The 24,606-nt window shown below is 36.4% G+C and overlaps 1 protein-coding gene across 1 annotated transcript in view; it reads left to right on the top strand.

Annotated features, from left to right (window-relative positions):
* Positions 1-24,606, top strand: part of PAPSS1 (3'-phosphoadenosine 5'-phosphosulfate synthase 1) — a 317,638-nt gene that overhangs the window by 267,942 nt on the left and 25,090 nt on the right. The window contains exon 10 of the mRNA XM_053703522.1: positions 4,384-4,652. Within this exon, the coding sequence (XP_053559497.1) occupies positions 4,384-4,652 (269 nt within the window). The remainder of the gene's footprint in view (positions 1-4,383; positions 4,653-24,606) is intronic.

The raw sequence follows: 24,606 nt of genomic DNA, 5'->3' as shown, positions 1-24,606 counted from the left end.
GCCCACCTCAGGCTAACCAATAAGGAATGAGAAAAGGGTTTATAAGGAGCAAAATTGAAAAGAGAACACATCTTGAAAAAGCCCCAGGAGAGGGGTGAAACATGTTGATTGTCTACCACCATTCCTAACCCTTAAACCTTGGGTTTTGAAACTGCTATTATAACTTAGCAAGTTTGAATATCAATACCCAGCTTTCAGTGGATACGCTGGTATAGGTCACGTCTTATATCATCATCTGGCATTGAACATCATCATTACTACCGGTACTGATTCCCATACCCAGTTTTGGGGCCCTGCCAAATTAGAATTATTCCCGGGTTTTGATCTCCACATTCCCGGCACAAGCTATACAGGTATTTGCTGAGCTGATCGGAATTCCATGTGGTTGGGCAACCCACGTGACCGCTACTCCACAGAGGATGCCAGACACGGACGTGAGCAAGCGTCTCAAGGCAGCTCTGAGGGATTAAACACCGCGGAGGTGCTGGAACAGGTGGAATCACCCTGTTTGAAGTTATAAACAAAGAACTCTTAGAGATAACGGCCGCTCTATGAGAATTTATGAAGGTACCGCTCCCTATGCATAGAGTACGATCCAATACTGCTCTAACATAGTAAGATCGGCTGCATTTGGGATATTCTGACTTTGTTGTCTATATATTTTTTACTCCCAGGATCTTTCTATCAGGATCTTTCTATCAGTTTGGTTTAACTGATTCACATTCTTATAGTTCTATTTTTTTAGCTACTGGACGTCCAGATGTATACATGTTTTTTTATGTGATATATGTTTACATGGATTTTGTGTGATGAATAGATTTTATATGATACATATATTGTATGTGATTCTTGCTTGGTATACACCACTTTTTTATTATATCACTCCATTTATACAAGTGTGGTTATCTGTGTTTCTAGTCTTTGTATATTATATATTTTTCTAGATATATTAAATTATTTATCTTTATTGTAATCTGCTTTTTCAAGCTCATCTTTAGGAATATAATTTTTTATATTTCGGATACACAACCTAGTTTTATTTGACACTAGGTTCACTATACAAAGTATATTTGTTAGCATTAGCCTCTATTTGCACATAAATATATCAAAAACCTGTTCACCTTTGCCCCCACTTTAGCGCCAATATGATCTATACCAGGGATAGCAAACTTGTGGTCAGAGGGCTACATAACATGCGGCTCTCTGCACTAGTTTTTGCATCCATCCCCCTGGGAAAAAGCAGAATTTACAGTGTTTGCCATAATTTTTGTGTTCCTAGGATAAATTGGAAATACAAAACGTGCTTTTGGGTGAACACAACTTAAAAATGGTCCCTTGAGTTAATTACAGCATACAGAGAGTACCCTGTAACCTTAGCCAAACCTGGCCTTGTGCCACTGAACATTTTAAAGAAATACATTTGTTTGTTTAATAGTCCTACATTTATTATGAGCTCTTAAAGGGACAGTTCACCCAAAAAATGTCTCCCCTTTAAATTGTTCCCAATGATTAATTTTACCTGCTGGAGTGTTTTAAATTGTTTACAAGTAGCTCCTTTACCCCTATTTTGGCATTTGAAATAGCTGATTTAGCCTGTGGTATCCCAACCTATACTGAAAGTTTCTATACTGGAGTATATTCTATTGAATAGCCTAAGTAAACACAGCCAGCAGAAGAGATTACATTCTCAGTGGGGGGCATGATAGTTAAGTAATAAAATGATAATTTTCCATTGTTCACTCTAAGTATTGAGCTTTGATTTTTCTAGACAAATATAAGATAAGGAAGCAAGTCTGTGTACATAAAATTGATAACATAATGAGATCTGATATTACCTGAAGCTCAACCCATTGTAATAGGCTGTGGTTTAAAAGCACAAAACCAGCTACTTCATATACACAAATAAACCGAAAAATGTAATTTCTCATACATTTTATTCTCTGCAGCTGGTATAACAAGTCATTGAAAATACATTCATATAAAAACAATTTTACAGTGTACTGTCCCTTTAAGGGTTCTAAAATATTGATCTGTGGCCCCCATCTGTTGGGAAGTTGGCCATCTCTGATTTATACAGAGATATGATTAAAACAGACATTGAGAAGTAAACAAACCTTTTAAAGAAAGTTTTTTCCTTTACCTGGGTATAATCAGAGCTGAGAAACATTTTCATCTCACATTTTGGGGATATTTAAAGTTGGAAAGATTTCAGAACTAGAGTGCAAAGAAACATGTTTTTCTCATGTCTATTGGACAAGAGTTATAAAATATCAAAGCATAAATAATCCACCCTTTTTCTCAGCGTATTTCAGTTTGGCAAGGAATTGTATGACCAAATGCTGTTTTATAAAAAAATAAAAATTAAAAGGAGAGTGTTCTCAAGGGTGAGGCTTTGGATGTCCTACAGTTATGAAAAGGATTTTCCTGTTCAAAAGACCCTAAAGCTATTTGGTTTAATTGTATTTGACATTTGTGGTTAGTGTTCCACTTTCCAGCAAGAGCAGGTTGAAGTTATGACATTAGTGCTCACTGCTGGACAGTTTTTTGGAATTAATTGGCTTATTCTCGCATGTGAGGATTACGTATGGGTTATTCCCTCTGGCAAATGCTTCAGCCACTTTTCAGCTACAATGGTGAATACAGAATATAAACACAAATGTTTGTCATCAACATATATCTAGTGCTAGACACCATAAAGGAACCATGTACTAATATTTTTCCTTTAACCCCTTGAGGACTGATGACGGTCCTGAACCGTCATGACTTAAAACGAGCAGCGGGAGCTATCAGAGATCGCTTTCCGCCGAAATACCGCTGTTACTATCTGCTAGGCATGTGAGGCAGATGGTATCAGCCAATTATTATGTTTGTGACAGTGTTACAATGTCACTATTGATACATTTTAAAAATATATATTTTGAAACAGCAATATCCTACTTGTACTTATAGCCCTATAACTTGCAAAAAAACATGTAAACACTGAGTGTTTTTAAACTCAGGACAAAATTTTGAATCTATTTAGCAGTTTTTTTCATTAGCTTTTGTAGATGAATAAAAGATTTTTCAAGTAAAAGTAAAGTATTTTATTATTTTTTTAAAAGTAAATTATATGACATGATACAAATAATGGTATGTAAAGAAAGCCCTTCTTGTCCTGAAAAAAACCAATATATAATTTGTATGGGAGCAGTAAATGAGAGAGAGGAATATTACAGCTAAACACAAAGTGTTAAAACAGCCCTGGTCCTAAGGGGTTAATTCCACATTTACATAATAGCTTTTTAAAATACATTATAGTGTGACGATTAAATCCTACTTTTTCTTGCTTGGCCTGTTTCTGTTTACTAATTCAGTTGTGGAATGTGTTCTTATCAGCCATTTTTTATATGCTTTGTATAAAATGTTTTCCTGCAAATCCTCTTTAATCGAGGTTTATCAGCTTCTGATCTTTGGTTGTGTATGTGTTTTGTATTTCGTTATTAAAAGCTATGTTAGTGCCAGCTAGTTGAGCCTTGCATGTTCCATCCTAACTAAGATAGTCACATGTTGCATGAGATTTCTACTGTAGTGACAATTGTACTCCAGAGTAATAAAACAAGAAATATGTAAAGTGTCTTATTAGCCAATATAATGCAGACTGTAGCAGGTCTATATATTTAATCTTCTAAATGGTGATGAAGAATTTTGGTCAAATTACATTATACATTAGTACATGGGGCATAGACATATTTGAAAAGATGGGTTCTTTTTTTTTTTTTTTTGATAAGGAATATGAATCTGAATTTGGTATCAGTTGAGACCCTCTGTCTTGCCCACTGGCTCCTCTAAGTTGGACATCTTCCATCAAAAAGGTTTCTCACTGCAATTGCCATTAAAATGGCTAATGAGTAATTTACTGTATCTCTGGCTTCAAAAGGAGACCCTAACTCCAGCTGTACAAAAGGGGGTATGCTTCATTTGAACCTTTAGCTACTAGAAGAAAGGGAAGGTGGGTGAGAGATTAGTTTACTTATCCACATATTGCATGTAGGGACCATAAAACCTTTCATTTGAAATACTAGGGTAGCTTACGTACCCACCTTTGCACACAACAGGTGTCTTTATTAAACTAAAAACAAACAGATTAAAATTGGGGGCAGGATATATGTCTGCAAACTTGCTTATTTTACAACACTGTTTACAAAGCTAATATCTTTTGTCTGACAATAAAAAACAAAAAATATGCGAGGAACTTTATTTTCTTTAGTACCGTTTCTGGCCACTTGGACTTGCCAGCGTTTCGAAAATGAACAAACAGTAACAACAAGTCATTCAGTTAATACTAAAATAAGTTGTGCTTTAGCTGTGTGTATCATTATAGAAGTCTCATTTTTATTTCCCCAGATGCAGTGTTTGCCTTCCAACTGCGCAACCCGGTACACAATGGTCACGCCTTACTTATGCAGGACACCCATAAACAGCTGTTGGAACGAGGCTACAGACGTCCTGTCCTCCTCCTTCACCCACTGGGAGGTTGGACTAAAGATGATGATGTCCCACTGATGTGGCGTATGAAGCAGCATGCAGCTGTCTTAGAAGAAGGAGTGCTTGACCCAGAGACTACAGTGGTTGCCATATTTCCATCTCCTATGATGTATGCAGGCCCAACTGAGGTGAGGTGAAAGGAGCAGTTGAGCTTCTATAAAATGTATATTTCTTATAATATTCTACTGGGGTAAAATTAATGAGAAAGCCACGTGTTTTTTAAGAAATCAAAATTAAAAAAAAAGACATAATTCACAGAATTAGTTATGTATTATTTTAATTTAACAGTTCCTTTTAAATGGACGTAGTATGACTTTTTCCTATCATGTATATGAAAAAAGCAATAAAACATAGCCAATTTTTTTCTTCACTAAAGGTTTCAAGTGAATCAGGAAGTCCTGGGACAGTCAAGTAAAAAAAAATAAATCATGATTTAAATAGGGCATGTAATTTTAAACAACTTTCCAATTTACTTTTATTACCAATTTTGCTTTGTTCTCTTGGTATACTTAGTTGAAAGCTAAACCTAGGAGGTTTATATGCTAATTTTCTTAGACCTTGAAGGCCGCCTCTAATCTGAAAGCATTTTGACAAATTTTCACCACTAAGAGGGCGCATTGTTTGCGTCACAATAGGGCGCCGTATGTCGCCATAGTAACCCGCCGATGTAAACAAACAAAATTCACTCCTTAGAGTGTTATTGTCTCTATCTATCTATCTATCTATCTATCTATCTATCTATATATATATATATATATATATATATATATATATATATATATATAATCGCATTTGTAACGCGTCTGTTGGTGTCGCCAGTTGCACACACATCCTCAAAGGAATGTTGGCTGTGCAGCCCAAAAAATCCATCTGGATGCAGCGTAGGCAAAGCCTAAAAAAAACCCACCTAACCGCCCGCACGAAGTATAAAAAAAAAAACTAACCTCCCGCACGAAGTATTAACAAACACCGAAACCGCAAACATCGCAAAATAATAAAGTAATTAACCCCTAATCCGCAAATAACATAATTAAAATATTAACCCCTAAACCGACAAACCCCCACATCGCAATAAACCAAATGAACCTATTAAACCCTAAACCGACAAACCCCCACATCGCAATAAACCTAATTAATCTATTAACTCCTAAACCGCTAACCCCCCCACAACACAAATAACTCATTTAATTACTAAGCCCCCTAACCTAACATGCCCTAAATTAACCCCAATACTAAGTTACACTTAAAATAATAATGAAAATATTTAGTGGTGCAATAGCAATGATAATATGTGTCCTGTGTACCTAGTGAGGCTTGATAGTGAATACAAGAGGTGTATGACTTGCTGAAAGTTCCTTCCAGTTTAAGCAATACAAGATCCTGCACTTTGCAACTTCATCCACCCTTCCGCTCACACCACCATAAGCATACCGTTCACCCAATCCAGGGGTTAGTGTATTGTATTAATAATATCTAACATTAAATTACAAAAAATAAAAAACTCTAAAATTACAGAAAAAAAATAAACAAAATTATCAAAAATAAACAAAATTAAACCTAATCCCTATGAAAATAAAAAGCCCCCCCTAATCTAAACTAAACTACCAATAGCCCTTAAAAGGGCATTTTGTAGGGCATTGCCCTAAGTTAAACAGCTCTTTTACATTTAAAAAAAATCCTTAGTCCGCCTAACAGTAAAAACCCCCCAAAATAAAAAAAATACCACTAAAAAAGCCTAAACTACCCATTGCCCCTAAAGGGGCATTTGGATGGGCATTGCCCTTAGAAGGACATTAAGCTATTTTACTGCCCTTAAAAGGGCAATCAGCTCTTTTCCAGGCCATTAAATACCTAATCTTTAAAAAAAAAAATCCTAAAAGTAAGCCCCAAATAGGTACTCACCGTTCCTGAAGTCTGGCGGAGAAGGTCTTCTTCCAGACGACTCCATCATCTTCTATCTTCATCCGGAGCAAAGGTGGCACGGAGCGGTACTGGCTTCCCCGATGCGTGGATCCTCAGCTGTGGTTCTCGGCGGCGTTGAAGCTCCTCTTCATGCGATCATCCATCGCACACTGAAGATTGAATGCAAGGTACCCCATATTACTTGGGGTATCTTGCATTCCTATTGGCTGAAATTTTGAAATCAGCCAATAGGATATTAGCTACTAAAATCTTATTGGCTGATTTAAACAGCCTATAGGATTTCAGTAGCTCTCATCCTATTGGCTGATTTCAAAATTTCAGCAAATAGGAATGCAAGGTTCCCCAATAAATATGGGGTACATTGCTTTCAATCTTCCATGTACGACGGACATCAGATGAAGAGGAGTCACCATGTCGCTGAGGACCGCCTTCATTAAGGACTGCTGAGGATCCACAATATCAGGGAATCCAGCTCCGCACCTCAGCTCCATGCCGCCTTCGTTCCGGATGAAGATAGAAGATGATGGAGCCGCCTGGATGAAGACTTTCTCCACCGGACTTCAGGAACAGTGAGTACCTATTTGGGGCTTAGTCTTAAAGAGCTGACAGTAAAAAAGCTGAATGCCCTTTAAAGCGCAATGCCCATACAAATGCCCCTTTAGGGGCAATGGGTAGTTAAGGTTATTTTTTAGTGTTAGTTTTTTTTTATTTTGGGGGGGTTTGGGGGCTGGGGGGTTTTACTGTTATGGGGTAATTGGTAATTTGTTAAGGTAAAATAGCTGTTTAACTTTTAAGTATTGGTAGTTTAGTATTAGATAAGGGGGTGTTTTTTGGGGGGGGATTTTTTATAGGGGTATTAGTTTAGGTTTACATTTTTTATTTTGGATAGCTTTGTTTTTTTCTGTATTTTTACATTTTTTATTTTGTGTAATTTTAGCTTTGGGGTTTGTAGTTTATATATACAGTATATAATATCTGCACTCTCACTAACCAAAAATGACAACAACAAGGGTGCCGGCAGGGTTAATAAATAGCAGTATACCGACCACACTCGCTGGGTTTCAGACAAACTTGAGTATTTCTTTATTCTGGTGATGTTTCGAGGATAATCTCCCCTTCCTCCAGGTAAAATGGATCATTAGGAACACATTGTACAGTACAATATCCCTTTAATTTATAAATTTTTACTGCTTTTGGCAGCTATTTTTTTTAATTATTATTTTATTTTCATATTTTATCAGGCAGACAGTATAATCCTAATTAACAAGTATTTGGGAGCTAATAGATCATCAGTTTGTTTGTTTTCTAATAAGCTGTGACATGTCCTTTTCCTTGAAACATATTTTAATAGAGCCAGTAGTTATCTTCAAGGGTTTTTTTTGTTTCCCTTTAGTTTTAGAAAAACTTAGCTGTAAGAGCCCTGCATCATGTTTTGGGGGGGAGAAATAATGAAAAACAAAATCCAGTAATACATGCATTTTTTTTTCATTCCAATGACTTCAGACAATAGCTTGCCAGTATGTCTCTTGCCAAATAATAACAATAATATAAAACTCATCCCTGCCTTTAATCATTTTTTTGGGTCACAGAGAAGACATTAGGACCATTTTTCCATAGAGAAAATGATTTACAGATTCAGTTTATATTAACCTTATCTATGCCAACCAGCAATAAAAATTAAACTTGTGCATGTTTGTGGACTCGTTGGACAGAGATAATCGATATCCCTTTGTACATTTCATTACATTTGAATGGATAGAAAATTAAAGTTATTCTAATTGAAAACATAGTACCCCAAAAAAGTGAGCACCTTTTTAATTGAAACAAATCAGTGTAGTTATTGCTTTAATAAATATACAAGTAGTAAGCTGCTGTTCTGATTATAAAAACCCAGACCACTCACAAAACAAAAACAGCAATAATGTAAAATCATTAAAACATTATAGGTGTATGAAAAATCACCTATACATTAGGATAAGAGATAATAGAAGTACATTGGAAAGTTGTTTTAAAATTGCATGCAATTTTTAACAACTTTCCAATTTGCTTCCATTAATGAAATGTGCAGAGTCTTTTTATATTTAATCTTTTTGAGTCACCAGCATGTGCAAGAATTCACAGAATAAGTGTATATGCATTTGTGATTGGCTGATGGCTGTCACATGGTACTTGTATGCATTTGTGATTGGCTGATGGCTGTCACATGGTACAGGGGGAGTGGAAATAACTTTTAAAATTGTCAAAAAAAATTTGCTACTCATTTGAAGTTCAGACTAAGTGCTTTTGCATTGTCTTGTTATCTTGTATTTGTTGATTATGCAAATCTACTGTGTTGACTGTTCCTTTAATACAGTTTTATTTATCTTCCGAAGATCCTTTATTTTCTGGTAGGAATTTTATTTTTCAATTGGATTTTTAAACAACAAAATTAGTCATATTAAAGGGACACTAAACTCATTTTTTTTTCTTTCATGATTCAGATAGAGCATGCAATTTTAAGCAACTTTCTAATTTACTCCTATCATTTTTTCTCTTGCTATCTTTATTTAAAAAGCAGGAATGTGATGCATAGGAGCCGGCCCATTTTTTTGCCAGCCACCAATAAGCAAGAGCTATCCATGGTGCTAAACCTAAAATGGGCTAGCTGCTAAGATTTACATTACTGCTTTTTAAATAACGATATCAAGAGAAGGAAGAAAAATTGATAATAGAAGTAAATTAGAAAGTTGCTTGAAATGTCATGCTCTATCTGAATCATGAAATAAAAAATGTGGGTTTAGTGTCCCTTTACAGTAATTTAAAATGTGTGTTAAATAGCATTTTTGTTAACTTTTGAATTTATATGTAAAACTGAAATGTTGCTTCTTGGGCTTTATTGCCAATATTGTAAAGTGATGGTGTACTGTAAAATTGGTTTTCCCTTTATGTTATACCAGCTGCAGTGTTTAAAATGTATGGGGAAATGCCCACATTTGGTTATTATTTTTATATTAAATTGTTTTTTGTGTTAATTAAAACCACAACCCAATAAAATGGGCTGAGCTTGCAGGTGTGCAGACATCCTTATCTTATCTCTTTAAATACACAAAGCCCGCTTTATCTTATCTCCCACTGTATACTCAGACTAGTAGTTTAAAAAGAACAATAGAAAACTAAAATTGTATTAGTACCTCTCCCATCCCCCATTTTTCCCCGCTTCTTGGTAAATTTTTGTATATTGCTGATCTTTTGGTGTGTGTTTTTCTCTGCCCCACCTTAGAGGTGTACTGCAGCCGTCACATTTACACACAGAGAACCTCACATAAAATAAACATTTAAAATGATTACTTTAGATCCAATCCTTGTTTTTGTTCATCTGTGGAGGCAGTTTGTGATACCTACAAACTGGGTGGCAGTGAGTGCTGTCCAGTCTCAAAGGTAGCACCCTAAAAAAACATCTACACCCAATTACTTCTTTTCTAAATTCTTTCCTTAACCCCTTAATGACCACAGCACTTTTCCATTTTCTGTCCGTTTGGGACCAAGGCTATTTTTACATTTTTGCGGTGTTTGTGTTTAGCTGTAATTTTCCTCTCACTCATTTACTGTACCCACACATATTATATACCGTTTTTCTCGCCATTAAATGGACTTTCCAAAGATACCATTATTTTCATCATATCTTATAATTTACTATAAAAAAATTATAAAATGATGAAAAATTGGACAAAAACGCACTTTTTCTAACTTTGACCCCCAAAATCTGTTACACATCTACAACTACTAAAAAACACCCATGCTAAAAAGTTTCTAAATTTTGTCCTGAGTTTAGAAATACCCAATGTTTACATGTTCTTTGCTTTTTTTGCAAGTTATAGTGCCATAAATACAAGTAGCACTTTGTTATTTCCAAACCACTTTTTTTCAAAATTAGCGATAGTTATATTAATATCTTTCAGGAATCCCTGAATATTCATTGATATGTATATATTTTTTTTTAGAAGACATCCCAAAGTATTGATCTAGGCCTATTTTGGTATATTTCATGCCACCATTTCATCGCCAAATTTTTTCAAAAGGTTTCTCACTGAAATTATTTACAAACAACTTATGCAATTATGGCATAAATGGTTGTAAATGCTTCTCTGGGATCCCCTTTGTTCATAAATAGCAGACATATTTGGTTTTGCTTTTTGGTAATTAGAAGGCTGCTAAATGCCACTGCGCACCACGCGTATATTATGCCCAGCAGTGAAGGGGTTAATTAGGGAGCTTTTAGGGTTAATTTTAGCTTTAGTGTAGTGTAGTAGAGAACCCCAAGTATTGATCTAGGCCCATTTTGGTATATTTCATGCCACCATTTCACCGCCGAATGCGATCAAATTAAAAAAACGTTACATTTTTCACAATTTTAGGTTTCTCACTGAAATTATTTACAAACAGCTTGTGCAATTATGGCACAAATGGTTGTAAATGCGTCTCTGGGATCCCCTTTGTTCAGAAATAGCAGACATATATGACTTTGGTGATGCTTTTTGGTAATTAGAAGGCCGCTAAATGCTGCTGCGCATCACACGTGTATTATGGCCAGCAGCGAAGGGGTTAATTAGGTAGTTTGTAGGGATGGGCGAATGTGTAAATTTTCGAATTAATTCGAATTCTAAATCCGAATGTCGATAAGAACAAATATTCTTAAAAATTCGAAAATTGAATGTTATTTACAGTTTTCGAATGTCACTTTCGAATTCGAATGTTTATAATTATATCGAATGTCCACATTCTAAATTTCGAATTTAACATTCTATTTAACAAATACTATTCAGAAGTTCAATAGTTCATGTGGTAGGGCGGAAATCTAGTAAATTGATACATAATAGATACAAATATATCATTTCGAATGTTTCCATATAGAATATTGCATAATTCGAATATTACATTTAAAGAAAAAGCATTAGAAATACTATTACAATCTAAATTCAAATTTTTCGAATTCGAATACACGTATTGCATAATTCGAATATTGCATTTAAAGAAAAAGCATTAGAAATACTATTACAATCTAAATTCGAATTTTTCGAATTTGAATACACGTATTGCATAATTCGAATATTACATTTAAAGAAAAAGCATTAGAAATACTATTACAATCTAAATTCGAATTTTTCGAATTTGAATATTGCATAATTCGAATATTACATTTAAAGAAAAAGCATTAGAAATACTATTACAATCTAAATTCGAATTTTTCAAAAAGAATATTTTCGAATGTAATCGTAAAATTCGAAACCGAACATTCGAAAATCGACTGTTAGAATGTTATGTAAACATTCGAAATTCGATTTGAACGAACGGATGTGTTAAAATTCATGCCGTTTTTCGAATGTTACGAAACATTCGCCCATCCCTAGTAGTTTGTAGGGAGCTTGCAGGGTTAATTTTAGCTTTAGTGTAGAGATCAGCCTCCCACCTGACACATCACACACCCTGATCCCTCCCAAACAGCTCCCTTCCCTCCACCCCACAATTGTCCCCGCCATCTTAAGTACTGGCAGAAAGTCTGCCAGTACTAAAATAAACAGGTATCTTTTTTTTATAGCATATTTACATATGCTGTTGTGTAGGATCCCCCCTAGCCCCCAAACTCCCTGATCCCCCCCAAAACAGCTCTCTAACCCTCCCCCTCTGCCTTATTAGGGGCCATCTTGGGTTCTGGCAGATGTCTGCCAGTACCCAGTTTGAAAAAAAAAATGTGTTGTTTTTTTTTGTTTTTTACGTTTTTTTTACTGTAGTGTAGCTTCCCCCCCACAGACCAACCCCTACCCCCTGACTGATGTTTTTTTAACATATATACCCCCCCTTTTACCCACTTTTAATATATTACATTTTCTGTAGGGTAGTGGTTCCGCCCCCGCCTCCCCGTGCATCCCAGCCTCCCCGTGCCCCCGGTCAGCCCCGCCCATGATCCCGCCCCCCTTCACATCGCCAGGGCCATCGATTGCCACCACCCGCCTCCCACAACGGCTCCCACCCACCAACAAAGATAGCCATCGATTTCCGGTGCAGAGAGGGCCACAGAGTCTCTCTCTGCATCGGATGGCTAAGAAAGGTTATTGCAGGATGCCTCGATGCTTCCAGCTGCTTTCCAGACCGAGGACGTGCAGGGTACGTTCTTGGTCGTTAACTGACTTTTTTTTTAGAGGATGTACCCTGCACGTCCTCGGTCGTTAAGGGGTTAAAAGATCACTCACCATGTTGAGAACCAATTACATTTATGCTGGAGGATTGTAACATCAGAATGACTCTTCCCAACAATACATGACATTCACAGATTGCTGTGTCTATATATTTATACGATTGAACAATTTTACCATAATGAATTAATTTTACAAAAAAACTACAAAGCATGAAAGTTTCATTTTGACTTCCCAGTCACTTTTTAATTACGTGTTGCTCTGTATAAAAACCTACATTAAGGGCAAGATTTATCAAAGTGAGAATAAGAAAATTCTCACATTTGTCATAAAAAAAAAACCTCACAAATAATATCGCCGTATTTATGAAAGGTTATGCTCCAATAAAGTCGCAAGTTTCCATATGTGCGAACAAATTGACTCATGACCATTCACAAAGTCTTAAATATATATGCGAATAAGTTGTCTGGAAATGCCTAATTCATGTATTAATCTCTATTGACATTTTATATATTAGCAGTTATATATTTATGAAAAGTGGTGCATGCAATATTCACTGTTTTTAATCTCGCCAATTTGTAGGTTTGCGAGGAGTGAAAAATAAAGAGAGATATTGTTGTTTGTCTGGAGGGAAAATGGAAATATGTATTTTTCTTGCTTTATCTAGGGTTAGAAATTGCCCACAACAAGGCGCATAACCTGAATAATATTAATAATGAAATAACAAAAAGGTATAAACAAATTTATAAAAAAGTAAAATAATTTAAGTGCAATTGAAAGTGTATTAAAAAGAACGAAGATAAGCTCCAAAAAACAGGCAACCTTCCTCAATGAAAGACAGCCAACGAAGGGGCAAAATAAAAATAACTTCAATATATAAGAAATAACATTGTTACTAACGATCACTTGATTAAAACAATAAATCATTTACCTGTGTCTAAAATTAAGATTGATAAATAAAGTGAAAATGAAATTTTCGCAAGAAAACTAGGCTCAGCCATTCGCTTGACATCGCAAAAAAGTTTTGCCCCAAAAATGTCTCTCGAATTTTAATAAATACTGGCGACATTTTTTACTTCACACATTGCGAACCAGGCGCATTTTTTCGGGGGTGGATACATTTTGCCCTAAGTATTTTCATCTCACATTTAGGTACTGTTATTAATCAAAGATATGATTTCCTACCTTCTAATGTCACCCACCTTCTACTGTCGTTGATGATATCTTGAGATCATTGATGTTGCTGGTAATTCTTGGTACAGTATTGGTAAAAATTGGATGGACATTGTTTATGACTGAATAAATTAACCATCCATTTTTGTTTAGTTTTTTTTTGTATTTGAGTAGAAAATTAAATTTAGGCTAAATACATTTTTTGTTTTCGAATAAAGATTTGTTGGAATCTGGAGAATGAAAAGGGTTCTGAAATGTTCATATATAAATACCTAGTATTAAATTATTGATAAGCTTTATAAATGTGAGAACATAAAAAATCCTTAATTTCTACACTTTTTGATTAACCAGCTTCCAATCTGTAGAAGAGTTAGCACTTTGCAGGGTCATTTTGTTAGCAGACATATGAGCATACGTTTGTGAGAATGAAGTCTGCATTGAATTATTGCATTTGGATTATTATTTTTTTATTTTATTTTATTGCTCTGATAATAGTTTTGGCAGCAGTGAAATGGGCAACATGTTTATGCTGTGAAAATAAATTGTTTTTTATTAAGCAATTTCTTCTGAGCCAGACTGTACTGTCTCTGATGCCTGGCTTTAATTTTAAAGGGACATAAAAGTGAATTAGAAATATACAGCAGTGTATTTCAGATTCACTGAGAAACATTTTCGCAATATACTTTTATTTGCAAAAATGCTTCTGAGAAAAGATTCAATTCTATTTTTTTTGTGCACTTGGCCTGCCAAGCAAACACGGGTAAGTCACATGGATAATATACCTCAGATTGTAATGCTAATCAAATGTTCTAATTGGCTTGAACAGTTTATTATTAAAGGGACAGTCTAGTCAAAATTAAACTTTTATGATTTCATATAGAGCATGCAATTTTAAACAACTTTACAATTTACTTTTATCATCAAATTTCCTTTGTTCTCTTGGTGTTCTTTGTTGAAAACTAAACCTAGATAAGCTCGTATGCTAATTTCTTTTTTTTTTTTGGTGGGCAACTTTTCTATGTATTAATTTTCAATATATTCGAACATACATCTTATTCAGATCTTAAGCGAAATATCTAAGAAGTGAGTACAGACATCTCTCAAGTCATCCTTAAACACTCAGGTGTGACTTGTTACATTAAGGAAGCAAAGTTTTCTATTGATATACAAGACATAGGTTAAATTACATCCACACAAATAAATCAACCCAACTCTTTTCTTAATCTCTATCTGTGGATGCTAACCAATAATAATCAGTATGAATAAACATATAGCTTGCCCTAAATTAATATATATATATCATAGCTTACTGCTATGCTCCAATATTTCCCCCCCCCCCCATACCATTCCTTCCCAACAATATGATCACGCACCATTTCAATGGCTTACATAAACATTACATGTTTCAGAAAGAAAAAAAGGGGCGTCCCCACCTCACCCCTCCCACCCCCCAGGCCACCACCCCCAACACTCAGAATTGAGGGAGATTGCACCTCAACATTTCTTCTTGTACATATATCGATGAATTAGTTAGGCTATTCCTCATTCTTCATCTGCTGTTTTTAAGCCTTTCAGTTGCCATTTCATGATCAGATTCTTGATACCCCGCTCATCCTCTTCCTTCCTTAAACACTTATACCATTTATTAATTGAGTAGTTCATTACTCTGCAAACTTTAAGACATGATTCTGTATGTTCCCAGTTTCCCTTTCCTTTATATCCCCTTTTTATTTCATTCAGCCAATGTCTAAGTTGGAAATATGCAAAGAAGTATTTCTGCTGTCATTTAAATTCTTGTCTTAGTTCTTCAAAGAGTTTCATTGTCTCATTTCCATCAACTTTAACCATTGTTTGTGAGACAAATATTAGCCCTGCTCGCCTCCACCTGAAAAAAACTTCACACCTCACTGCCTCCGGAAAAGATGGATTTCCAGTAATTTCAAGATAATCAGATTTCCTGTAGTCTAAACCAATTTTTTACAGTATAACTGCCAAGCTCTTATGATAGTATATATCACTTTTACATTCTTACACTCTTTTGGTATTGATTTCAGATCTACATGTAGTAATGCTTTAAGAGAGAATGGATTCACTAAGGTCAACTCCAACTCTTTCGAGGTGAAATGGTTTTGTCCTACGAGCCACTCAGCTGCAATCTTAATTAAGCAGGCTATATTATAGTCTTGCAGAGACGGGAGGGAAAACCCCCTAGCATTCTTATGTTGACAAAGTTTACTTATAGAATATCTAACTTTCTTTTTTATCCAAAAAAAGGTAGTAAGACCTTTATTAAACAGTTTAATAGGGGCAGATTTTGTAATTTGTATAACAGTTTTGGAAACAAAACCATTTTTACTAGATTAATTTTCCCAGACAGGGACAAGGGAAGTTTTCTCCAGAGTTCCAGGGAGCTATTCAGTTTGTCAAAAATAGGGTTATAATTTTCCTCGTACCATTTAGCTGGGTTCCTGTTAAACCAGATACCTAAGTATAATATTTTATCAACTTCTCTAAATGAAATATTTTGTACAGAGTGTTTTGTTTTTCTAATCCACATCAGTTCCGACTTACTTATATTCACTTTATATCCTGTGAAGGACCCAAATTTATTAAGAAAATCCATAAGTATGGGGAGATTGATTTTTGTATTTCTTAAAAAAACAATAACGTCATCTGCATATAATAAAATCTTTGTTTCTACTGAATTGCATACAATTCCTTGTAAAATTTTATTTAGTTTTATAGCTAGTGGTTCGATTACTAAATTGAATAATAATGGGGAAAGCGGACATCCCTGACGCGTACCTCTACCCAGGGGGCTGGTATGCTAATTTCTAAGCCCTTGAAGGCCGCCTCTTATTTCAGGGCATTTTTACAGTTTTTTGACAGCGCTAGTTCATGTGTGTCATATTGATAACATTGTGCTCACTTGCGTGGAGTTCCCTAGGGGTTAGCACTGCTTGGCAAAATGCAAGTCTTTCAAAAGAACTGAAATAAGGGGGCAGTCTGCAGAGGCTTAGACCAGGTAATCAGAGGTAAAAAGTATGTTAATATAACAGTGTTGTTATGCAAAACTGGGGAATGGGTAATAAAGGGATTATCTATCTTTTTATACAATACCAATTCTGGAGTAGACTGTCCCTTTTAACAAACTTTCTGATAAGCTATGTATTAAATCCCTTTTTTAGCGGTTAAAGTACAAATGCTTATCCTGATTGTCCCACTGGCTGTGCTCTACTCAGTAATGCCACAGGAACACACCAGACACATGATTGGTACTGTACAGTAGTTAAACACTGTAAGGGACAAGTATTTGTTTTATAATAAATTGCTCAAATTTATTGTTTATTATAATATTTATTTCATTATTGTACTTTGATTTTTTTTTAATAATCAACTAATATACGGCTAGATTACGAGTTTTACGGTAACAGGTCCTACACTGCTTTTTTACGCCCGCTGCTATTACGAGTCTTGCAGGTATAGGTGTACCGCACACTTGTTTGGTCTTACCGCAAACTGACTTACGTAAAGTTCGTAAACCCTTTTTTCTATGGGACTTCCATGGCGCCGGTATTACGAGTCTGTCCTGGGAGGCCAAAAAGTTAGCGGTACATCCTCTACCGTCAAGATTCCTAACGCATTTTAAAGTCAGTAGTTATGAGTTTTAGACTACAACGCCGTAGCATAAAACTCATAACAGTGCTAAAATGTACACTAACACCTATAAACTACCTATTAACCCCTAAACCGAGGCCCTCCCGCATTGCAAACACTATTTAAATATTATTAACCCCTAATCTGCTGCTCCGGACATCGCCACCACTATAATAAACATATTAACCCCTAAACCGCTGCCCTCCTGCCTCGCAAACAATAGTTAAATATTATTAACCCCTAATCTGCTGCTCCTAACATCGCCGCCACCTACATTATACTTATTAACCCCTAATCTTCCGCTCCGGACATCGCCGCAACCTACATTATATTTATTAACCCCTAATCTGCTGCCCCCAACGTCGCCGCCACCTACCTACATTTATTAACCCCTAATCTGCCGTCCCCAACGTCGCCGCCACTACTATTCTAAATTTATTAACCCTTTAAACCTAAGTCTAACCCTAACACCCCCTAACTTAAATATAATTTAAATAAATCTAAATAAAATTACTATCATTAACTAAATTATTCCTATTTAAAACTAAATACTTACCTATAAAATAAACCCTAAGCTAGCTATAATATAACTAATAGTTACATAGTAGCTAGCTTAGGGTTTATTTTTATTTTACAGGAGGCATTTAGCTCTATTGCAGCCCAAAGGCCTAACCTAAAAAATAAACCCACCCAATACACCCTTAAAAAATCCTAACACTAACCCCTGAAGATTCACTTACCGGGATAAGTCTTCATCCAAGAGGTCCTCAACAAAGCCGGCAGAAGTGGTCCTCCAGACGGGCAGAAGTCTTCATCCAGACGGCATCTTCTATCTTCATCCTTCCGACGCGGAGCTGCTCCATTTTCAAGACATCCGGCGAGGAGCATCCTCTTCAAACAACGTCTTCTCCGGAATGAATATCTCTTTAAGTGACGTCATCCAAGATGGCGTCCCTTAGATTCCGATTAGCTGATAGAATTCTATCAGCCAATCAGAATTAAGGTAGAAAAAATACTATTGGCTGATGCAATCAGCCAATAGGATTGAGCTGGCTTTCTATTGGCTGTTCCAATCAGCCAATAGAATGCAAGTTAGGGGTTAATACATTAAATATAGTGGCGGCAACGTTGGGGCGGCAGATAATGGGGTTAAAGGGACACTAACCCCAAATTTTTTCTTTCATGATTCAGATAGAGCATGCCATTTTAAGCAACTTTCTAATTTACTAATATTATCAATTTTTCTTTGTTCTCATGTTATCTTGATTTGAAAAAGCAGTAATAGAAGGTTAGGAGCCGACCCATTATTAATTCAGCACCTCGATAGCGCTTTCTGATTGGTTTGCTACATTTAGCTACAAATCAGCAAGTGCTATCCAGGTGCTGAACAAAAAATGGTCAGGCTCTAAATCTTACAGTACTGCTTTTTCAAATCAAGATAACATGAGAACAAAGAAAAATTGATAATAGGAGTAAATTAGAAAGGTGCTTAAAATTTCATGCTCTATGAATCCTGAAATAAATAAATTGGGTTTAGTATCCCTTTAATAAGTGTAGGTAGGTTGCGGCAACATTGGGGGAGGGAGATTAGGGGTTAATAAATATAATGTAGGTGTCGGCGATGTTGGGGGCAGCAGATTAGGGGTACATAAGTATAATGCAGGTGGCGGCGATGTCGGTGGCGGCAGATTAGGGGTTATTAAGTGTAGGTAGGTTGCGGCAACATTGGGGGAGGGAGATTAGGGGTTAATAAATATAATGTAGGTGTCGGCGATGTTGGGGGCAGCAGATTAGGGGTACATAAGTATAATGCAGGTGGCGGCGATGTCGGTGGCAGCAGATTAGGGGTTAATAAGTGTAAGATTAGGGGTGTTTAGACTCGGGGTTCATGTTAGGGTGTTAGGCGTAAACATAAAATGTGTTTCCCCATAGGAATCAAAGGGGCTGCGTTACTGAGATTTACACTGCTTTATTGCAGGTGTTAGACTTATTCTCAGCCGGCTCTCCCCATTGATGTCTATGGGTAAATTGTGCACAAGCACATATGACCAGCTCAACGCTGACTTAAGCAGCGCTGGTATTGGCATGCGGTATGGAGCTGAATTTTGCTCTACGCTCATTTCTTGCCTTTTAACGCCGGGTTTGTAAAAACCTGTAATACCAGCGATGCAGGTAAGTGAGCGGTGAGAAAAAACTGCACGGTAGCACCGCACAGCTCATAATGCAAAACTCGTAATCTAGGCGATAGTTTGTGAGTAATATCTATATTATTTAAAAAAACAAGCACGGAGCCAACTACGAAAGAGACTAGACGTGCTACTATGCAGCTCCTGGCTATTAGTTTTAATTTTTAAAGATTACCTACATAATATCAGCCTAAAATCGCTCTGTTCAAGAAAGAGGTATCAGACATTTCTCTAATGCCCAAAATATGAACAAAATTACACCTCTTCTGGAGAAGTTAAGACGACATACGCTGTAAAGTGCAGCCATGTGGTGAGAACTGCCATGCTCCATTTTTGACTTCTTCTGCAACGGTAACTCAGCCAACCTAGGATTATACACTTTGATATTTCATAATGGAAGATTCCTACATTGAAATAAAGGCTCTCCTAGCAGAATTGGAACATCGCATTACAAACCAGTTTCACAAACTCAAGAACAGGCTGCAATGCGGCTTTGAATGCAGGGAAGAGCCGACAACAGCTACAGTGGAAAGTGAGGATTCTAAAGTTCTTTTACAGACATCCACTAATCTACCCTCTATACAGTGAAGTGCTGATACCACTGTCATGCACCAGCTGCAAGTAACTTACCTCCCCCTGGGCTTTCATGTACCGGGAGATTTGATTTGCTTCGAGGAGACAGTGGAGAATCGTCTGCCTATTAGCAGTATGTCTGGGGGTGATATCTGGCTCCCGGTGCGATCCGGACAGCGATTGTGCAACTCCCTGCATCTTCCTGGTCTCACCGATGGCACTGCGCCTCTCATATTCAACAGACCTCTGTCTGAAGCTCTGCGGCTGACGGGAGGAAGCGAGAGAGCCATACATATACACATCTCTGCGTCCTGACGGAATCACCCTATGGATCCATAAGGCCTACTTTGTCTGTGGCAGCGTGGCTGTTTACCTGAGTTTCCCAACGGCTGCTATGTACTTGGCCCTCAGACTTGGAATAAGGGTGAAACCAGACAGTCAAGCATCCATTGCCGAGGTAGTAGTCAGCCTCATGCAGAAGCAATTGTCTACTTGGCCTGGAGACCCCTTCAGCGGCACCTCTCTGATATACGGCCCACATTGCAGAGACCCCACTAGAGCTACTTTGAAATCCGGAGTGGGTTAGTACTGCTCATCCTCCACTCAGTAGCCCAGATATTTTTCCTCAGTTTTTGATGAAGGTACTATGCTAGAGGTTGGACTATGATTGTATCTGGAGCCCTATTTATCTATTTCTCTCTCAGTTTAACTAAACTGCAACTACAGTTAATGTAGATCTGTGCAATTATCTTTATTCACAATACTGATCATTTATTTCACTCCCAATAGCTGATCTAAGGAGAGACTTTATATTACTGTTGATTAGGGGGCTGCAATTTGCATGTTTGGTGTAGATGTTTATAACTAATGTTTACTGCATTTCCACGTTATATTTGGGTATTATTATTTGTACGCTATATTTTTATGTTATAGTTAAGCTACCTGTTGCATTATGTAATGGAGACATAGGAGATATGTAGAGGTCTAAAACAAACTATTCTGCTTATTATGTTTTTTTACCCATATGTTATATGTAGTGATGTTTATACTTATATATATTACAGTAGGATAAATGTACCATGATAGGAGTTGTACCTATTATTATTCTATCTGCTATAGTGGGTTATTGTACTTAACGTTTATTGATGTGCAAAAAGCTGGTGTAGGATAAACTCCCTGCTCTTAGGCATTATGTTGAAATTATGTCCTTCATAACATCACATAGACTGATCTCATGCCAGTTAGAATTGTTACCACTAAAGTGTCTTACACTGTTTATATTTTCTCAGTTATCATATTTCTTATTATGTTTGATTTTCTATATAATAATTGCTCAAGTTACAAATTGAAGCTACTTTAACACATCTTCATGCAGTTTATAACTGAGCATATATTTTGGTTAGTATGGGCATATTATTTCTCTGATATGTAAATTTCTATTTAGTATTATGCTCAAATTTTTGGTTTCATTTTATTTCTTCTCATATACTTATATAACTGAATTGCAAGTTTTTGTAATGCTTCTACTTCTTTTTTATTTTTTATTTTATTCTTTTTATTTTTTTTTTATTAGTACTTTCATTTAATATTCAATATTCTTCCTTTTTTATGCTCCATGTTGTGTTTGAAGAATAAGCTATATTCTCACCTTTATAGTCTCATATGAGGTCTATGTCAATTATCCTTGAGCATATTTAAAGGACTATGTGACAGGCACCGTTTGGTTGGTCAATATTAGACAGTGAGTCACTCTGTTGTTAAGGTTAATTTATATAAGGTTAAGAAATATTACACAACTGCTTTGGTTTTTGTAAAAGTTATAAATATTCTATTGAATATGGTCTTTATCTTTGGACTTATAGTTACTGCCCCCCATATGCTATACTGCCCTCAATGTCCTACTGCCTCTTTGCAGAATTAGTCTGACACTGTTTTATATGTGCTTATTATCATTTACTTAAGTAGCACTGTATGTGTTGAGAATATACAATTTTAGAGGATGTCCTAATAAGGGCCAAGTATCCTTCCAACACTGCAAAGCAGGTTATCTTGCCTCTACGTAATTAAGCTGAGCACTTGAGCTATTTATATAGCTTATAATCCTATCTCCCCAATTTTATATGTCGCTATTTATTCAGACTAAGAGTTCTCTTTCACCTTACAAATGGGCATATATATGTATGTGTTTAGTTTTGCATCATATATGTCTTTCTAATTGGTCCTCTCCTAATGTGCACCCAAATGGTGTCTAGCTCTACCACAGAACTCAGCGTTACTAGTGATATTAATTTTATTACTATTTGCACATATGGACCTTTACCTACAGACAGCATTCACTGGTTCCTCTTGAAGGGCACATATTGATGATAACTCTTAAGTTTCATGATATACTATGTACATACACCGGTAGTTAATTACTCTACAGACCTGTTATAATATAATTGCTCATCTAGGCTATGTCAGTTCTCTATCCCTAGTATGCCTATCTCTGCTTAAAGTCACACATAGATAATGTAAGTTGAAAATGTCCCGCTGCACCTATGTACCTGACTATATCTGCTAGAATTATACCCAGCTTAGCGTCGACGTATTGAGATGAGTTAACAGCTTAAATCTACATAGAGAGGCACCATCATACCTGATGTTAGACTTATCTCCCAGCTCAACATGTCAGATGGGTAAACTGACGATCCTTGTATATATTCTTCTGACTTAAAATGTTGCATGATCTATGTTTTCCTATTGAGGGGGCTGCGGCTCTCTGTGACCAGTATATAAGGTACTGATATGTAAGAGACAGTCTGATACATTTTTCTCCCAACAGTTTTACATGTTAACTAGCTGTTTGGAATTAATATAATTTACACCTTACACGGATGCTACTTCCATATTCAGCTTATCAAGCACAATGTGGACTTTGAAGCACTACCACGCTTCACCTACAGTGCTTATATGAAATGACTCTGCTATGTATCACACTTCCTGAATGGCAGTGATCTCAAGGGAATATGTAATTATTGATATTTTCAGCTCACGTGGCTCTCTTATGCCTATGACGCTGAGCTTTGTTATTTATGTTTATCTTATGTTTGTCATCCATGTTCTAGGTATTTTCAGAGATATTTTCATCTCCCCCTATATAGGGGAACGCTCTCTACTTAGCCCGCACATGGTCCCTGCCAATAATGATATACCCCCTATGTAGAATTTACTGGTAGCACAAATCTCCAGCTGAGCTCCTCTCCTCCCTTTCCCGCTGGTTTGCTGCCTGCGGGTCATACCCCTACTCCTTTTTCCCACATTGCTTATAGCTAGCATTTCCCCAGGTGAGGAGCTCCCCCAGAAGTCCCCTATATTCCACACTTCCTAATATCCCCGCTCTTGCAGAACCTTACTATGGTCAACACCAGCATACTCCCATAATCTCCGGGCCCATAGTTTATAAGTCTTACCGTGATGACAGTGCTAAGCCATCCTAAGCCCTGATAATGCTCCTCTACTAGCTAATTTTCCTTCAACCCTATAGGCACAATCATATTATTAGAGGGGAAGCTTAATGACAGAGAATACCCTAATCCGCTCTATGATTTACTAGATATAATCTTCTCTAGACAGTTCTGGGGTTCCTCCACTTGAACATTTCTAAGCTCCTATCACGTACTTTAAACTACTCATACTCATATAAGGCTCCGCCCCCCCGCCTCTCCACTGTCTCCCCTATATGTATAGCAGTGCTTATCCGCTGAATATCCCCCCCCCCCCCCTATATATCTCAGCCCAAGGGTGGCTGACACATAAGCTAATTCTCCACAGCCTGATACCTTTGACTCAGATAATCTATTGATTGTTTTCTATAGTACTGTGGAGATCATTTGTTAATAATATAACATAAAATGAAGTTATATTCCACCTCGCCTAAACTTTTGTCTATCTTCATGTTAAGATTTGATATGTAATTATATTGTTACATGTGTATTTTGTCTTTCTTTTTCTAATAATGTCAGTTTATAGACAATGTATTATTTACTCTGATGTAACATTAGCCTCAGGGTGAATCTTGTTTGTTAATCTATACTTTAACTTCAATAAAAAAATTATTTTCAAAAAAAAAAAACAAGCACACATTTTATTTAGAGAAATAACTTTAGACTGTGCATCTAATGAGTTATTCAAACTCGTATAGTTATAGTGGAGAGTTATCTTGGTACAACTATGCTATGCTTGAGAGCAAGGTAAAACATCTAAAAAGGCTTTCATGGTAAATACCTATTTTGCCTAATATCAGTCCGTACCTTCCTGGCTGATGGATAAAAATGTTTAAATTCTCTTCTTATCATTTTACATTTTGTGTTTTGTACATGTAGCTTCCCACTACACCAGTAACCAGAACCCCACTGAGA

Source organism: Bombina bombina, chromosome 2 (genome assembly GCF_027579735.1).
Source record: "Bombina bombina isolate aBomBom1 chromosome 2, aBomBom1.pri, whole genome shotgun sequence".
Taxonomy (NCBI): Eukaryota; Metazoa; Chordata; class Amphibia; order Anura; family Bombinatoridae; genus Bombina; species Bombina bombina.
The sequence above is the reverse complement of the archived record's forward strand: the minus strand, read 5'-3'. Positions and strand labels throughout refer to the sequence as shown.